The 4,431-nt window shown below is 51.5% G+C and overlaps 1 protein-coding gene across 1 annotated transcript; it reads right to left on the minus strand.

Moving 5' to 3' along the window:
* Positions 1 to 410: 410 nt before the first annotated feature.
* Positions 411 to 4,004, minus strand: RNASEK (ribonuclease K). The gene is made up of 3 exons (XM_088446061.1): positions 3,842 to 4,004; positions 1,338 to 1,420; positions 411 to 1,244 (listed from the first exon to the last, which is right to left on the minus strand). The coding sequence occupies exons 1-3, from the start codon at positions 3,995 to 3,997 to the stop codon at positions 1,100 to 1,102; spliced, it is 384 nt and encodes a 127-aa protein (XP_088302187.1). The 5' UTR covers positions 3,998 to 4,004; the 3' UTR covers positions 411 to 1,099.
* Between the last annotated feature and the right edge of the window lie 427 nt (positions 4,005 to 4,431).

A 4,431-nucleotide genomic window follows, 5' to 3' on the forward strand; every position in this document is an offset into this window, starting at 1 on the left:
AGTGCATGTGCTGAGTGTCACCTGCGGTGACTGCTGTGCCTGTGTCCGTCCCAGGGGGTTCTGTTGTACTTTCTGGCACCATTGTTTTATGTGAAATGTGGTCAGTTATTACTGGAGGAGGGGGGGGGGGGGCTGTTCATTTTACTGCATCCATTCAACTGTGACTATTTTGTGGACTAGTATAGTGTGTATAACAATTGCATAACACACAGAGCTGTGCTCCTAACTCAATCAAGTAATTTTTTAGGGGGGGACGGTAGTCTGGCTCCTACACTTTCATCCTGGCTCCTAGATTTTAGAAAATTTACCAATCCCTGGTCTACCATCACTTTTACACCTATGAAATGACAACGTACACAAGCTGGTAGCGTTGTGCCTCCCCGGGGTCACATTTGTGCAGAGACAGGAGGTCACACAACTCGTCACTTTATTAAACATTTACATCATAAATAAGAGGACATCTGAGAACAAGGTAGACATGGAGGAGTGTCTGGGGTGGGGGATGCCATGGGGTGGAATGGATGGGGCAGGAGATGGAAGCTATGAGGAATTCACTAGCAGCAACGTACATGATGGTCCCAGTGTTTCACAAATATACATAAATCAAGGTAAAGGCTTTATCAGTACGGGAATGATTTCATCGACCTGTTAAACTAAATCATTCACATGGGGACTGAGAGGTTTGTAAGTTTTTTAAATATCTTCTCTGGTTGATGGTCAGTGGTTTCTAGATACATAGAGAGGATGGAAGCGGACAGGCTAATCTTTAACCCTTTAAAGATCCATCCGTCTGTGTCACCTCTTGGTGGCGTAATCAGGCTAGGCCCGAACCATTGTCTACTCTCCGCAAGCCAACAGAACTACTTCTTGCTGAAATGGATCGTCTACAATATGCTGTGTGTACTGGGCAGTGGGGCGGCTGCTGGATTCGACTTGAAGACCATGAATTTGGGCCCTGGCGCAGGATATGTGTGCGCGCAATTACGTCACAAGTCTGTGCCTCTGCGTCACACCGTCCTCAGTGTGGGATGGTGGGTCATCGGGGGTTACAAGGAAGGAGACGGACTTTTCTCAGAATGGGACATCTCAGAAGTTGAACTCAGCGCACCATGTACTCTTTCCTCTTGTTGAGCCGCGCTTGGCAGAAGGAAAAGCCGCCGAGGAGGACGTAGATTGCAGCCGCAATGAAACAGTTATACGAGACCTGCTCGTAGAGGGCATACATTTTGGTGGGAGGCTTAGTGCTGTAAAAAAAAAAATATTGTCAATAAAAAAGGGTGAGTATTTTTTTTTTTTCTACAAAATAAAATTAAGATAAAAAGATATTTCATACTTACTCGTTAAACATATCAGCTTCACTGAACGGGACGTCCTCAATTAGAACCGCCGAATGAACATTAAAGAAAATTCCCAGCAGCACCTGGAAAATACAGGTGTAATAATCATGCAGAGAAGTGTTAATTGAACAAAATTGCAGAAGACAACTGCAGCTCCAACAAAACAGAAATTACTAGAAGTTCTATGATAGCAAGGGATGCTGGGAACTGTAGTACATCAACACCCAGCGAGCCACGGGTCACAGTGTCCTAGAAAGCTACTGAGATCAGATCAGAGGTGGCAAGCTCTATTGGGTACAACGTGTTTCCCATGACAATACACACAGACACTACCTGCTACCGGCCCCAACCAGACGGCAGCACCCTGAGCCAGAGTGTAGTGCAGGCAATGCTTACATGTACACAAGGACTGCTTACAGTACACACTGACACCCCCCCTTAGGGCAACACTGCCCAGCTGCTCTAGGCGGACACACGTATACAGAACCAGTGTCCTGGGCACATGACTACTTGGAATATAGAAAGGAGAAGTATGCATGAGCAATACAATAACCCCTTGCGAAAGACACGTCCAATGCTACGAGGCCACAGACAAAATACTATGTATGTTCCTGACTAATCACACAGCACAGGTTAAATATGGGGTATGGGATAGTAGGAGCCACCAAGGAGCTGTGACTGTATAGACTGCAGCACTTTAATGCAGGTCACAGAGAGGTGCTCACCAATAGTATAAATGGCTGGATTTCAATGTTATACAATATGTAGAAGAGAGAGACGCATACAGACGATGAATATAATCTAATACACAGGAAATACAGGAAAACTGGAGTAAGCAATGATGACGGGTTCTATGTACTAAACTCAATGGAAGACAGAAATACACGGAGAATGCATACATATGAACTGTACAGAGAGCAATAAACACAGGTTATTACATACAGGGTAGGGGGTAGAAGCGACATTAGATACAAACAGGCGGCATTCTATATTCAGAGGGGTGTGTATAACCAGGGAGTATCAGAACATAGGAGACACGGCAGGGGCGCCCCTGTAGCCGGCACGCAGGAGACACACGGCAGGGGCACTCTTGTAGCTTGCCCTGTACACTGTATATACAGGTCACCACTATATGGCAGAGACACCCCTTCAGCCCACACGGATCTACGTCGGGGACAGCCCAGCACGCAGTAGATCTACGTCGGGGACAGCCCAGCACGCAGTAGATCTACGTCGGGGACAGCCCAGCACGCAGTAGATCTACGTCGGGGACAGCCCAGCACGCAGTAGATCTACGTCGGGGACAGCCCAGCACGCAGTAGATCTACGTCGGGGACAGCCCAGCACGCAGTAGATCTACGTCGGGGACAGCCCAGCACGCAGTAGATCTACGTCGGGCACAGCCCAGCACGCAGTAGATCTACGTCGGGGACACCCCAGCACGCAGTAGATCTACGTCGGGGACACCCCAGCACGCAGTAGATCTACGTCGGGGACACCCCAGCACGCAGTAGATCTACGTCGGGGACACCCCAGCACGCAGTAGATCTACGTCGGGGACACCCCAGCACGCAGTAGATCTACGTCGGGGACACCCCAGCACGCAGTAGATCTACGTCGGGGACACCCCAGCACGCAGTAGATCTACGTCGGGGACACCCCAGCACGCAGTAGATCTACGTCGGGGACACCCCAGCACGCAGTAGATCTACGTCGGGGACACCCCAGCACGCAGTAGATCTACGTCGGGGACACCCCAGCACGCAGTAGATCTACGTCGGGGACACCCCAGCACGCAGTAGATCTACGTCGGGGACACCCCAGCACGCAGTAGATCTACGTCGGGGACACCCCAGCACGCAGTAGATCTACGTCGGGGACACCCCAGCACGCAGTAGATCTACGTCGGGGACACCCCAGCACGCAGTAGATCTACGTCGGGGACACCCCAGCACGCAGTAGATCTACGTCGGGGACACCCCAGCACGCAGTAGATCTACGTCGGGGACACCCCAGCACGCAGTAGATCTACGTCGGGGACAGCCCAGCACGCAGTAGATCTACGTCGGGGACAGCCCAGCACGCAGTAGATCTACGTCGGGGACAGCCCAGCACGCAGTAGATCTACGTCGGGGACAGCCCAGCACGCAGTAGATCTACGTCGGGGACACCCCAGCACGCAGTAGATCTACGTCGGGGACACCCCAGCACGCAGTAGATCTACGTCGGGGACACCCCAGCACGCAGTAGATCTACGTCGGGGACACCCCAGCACGCAGTAGATCTACGTCGGGGACACCCCAGCACGCAGTAGATCTACGTCGGGGACACCCCAGTATGCAGTAGATCTACGTCAGGGACACCCCAGTATACAGTATATCTACGGCAGGGACACCCCAGAACACAGTATATCTACGTCAGGGACACCCCAGTATGCAGTAGATCTACGTCAGGGACACCCCAGTACACGGTATATATATCACAGCAGTGAGGGAGATAATTACCAGCATGATGACCCCCCACACGCTGAGGACGATCCCGCACGCCGCCATCTTGGGCCCGCAGCACAGCAACGACACCATGACCGACACCGAGGATTCCCCGAGCAGCTCTGTGCCTGTGTGTCCTGTGTACAGAGACTCAGCCTGCTGACCTGTCATGTGACCGCAGCCGCGCTGTTATTGGCTGCTGACATGGGAAGAGGTGGGCGGGCACCGGCCGCCATCATTACTGTGGGCAGTCTGAAATTTTTCCTCAAGGGTGAGACGTGACAGCAGCCTGACGTGATAACAAGTCACAGAGCAGCAGCAGCAGCAGCACTCACACACAGGGACACCACCCCTTCCCCTGTGTAAACATACATATGGACAGTAGTTCACGGTCACCAGAGGAGCTTCTCACTTGATCAACATATCTAGGGATGACCATCAGTGGGTTACCCATCGATGATACCATTGGTGGTCAACCTCAATGATATGAAACCAACAGGGTTTTTTCTTTTCTTTCTCCTGGGAACCATCAATGGTTTCATCTGCCTCAGCATGCGCTTTGGGGGGCGGAAAGTGAGCGACAGCAGCCAGCGTTCTTTAAAATG

This window comes from Taudactylus pleione, unplaced genomic scaffold (genome assembly GCF_031769625.1).
Source record: "Taudactylus pleione unplaced genomic scaffold, aTauple2 ptg000393l, whole genome shotgun sequence".
Lineage (NCBI taxonomy): Eukaryota > Metazoa > Chordata > Amphibia > Anura > Myobatrachidae > Taudactylus > Taudactylus pleione.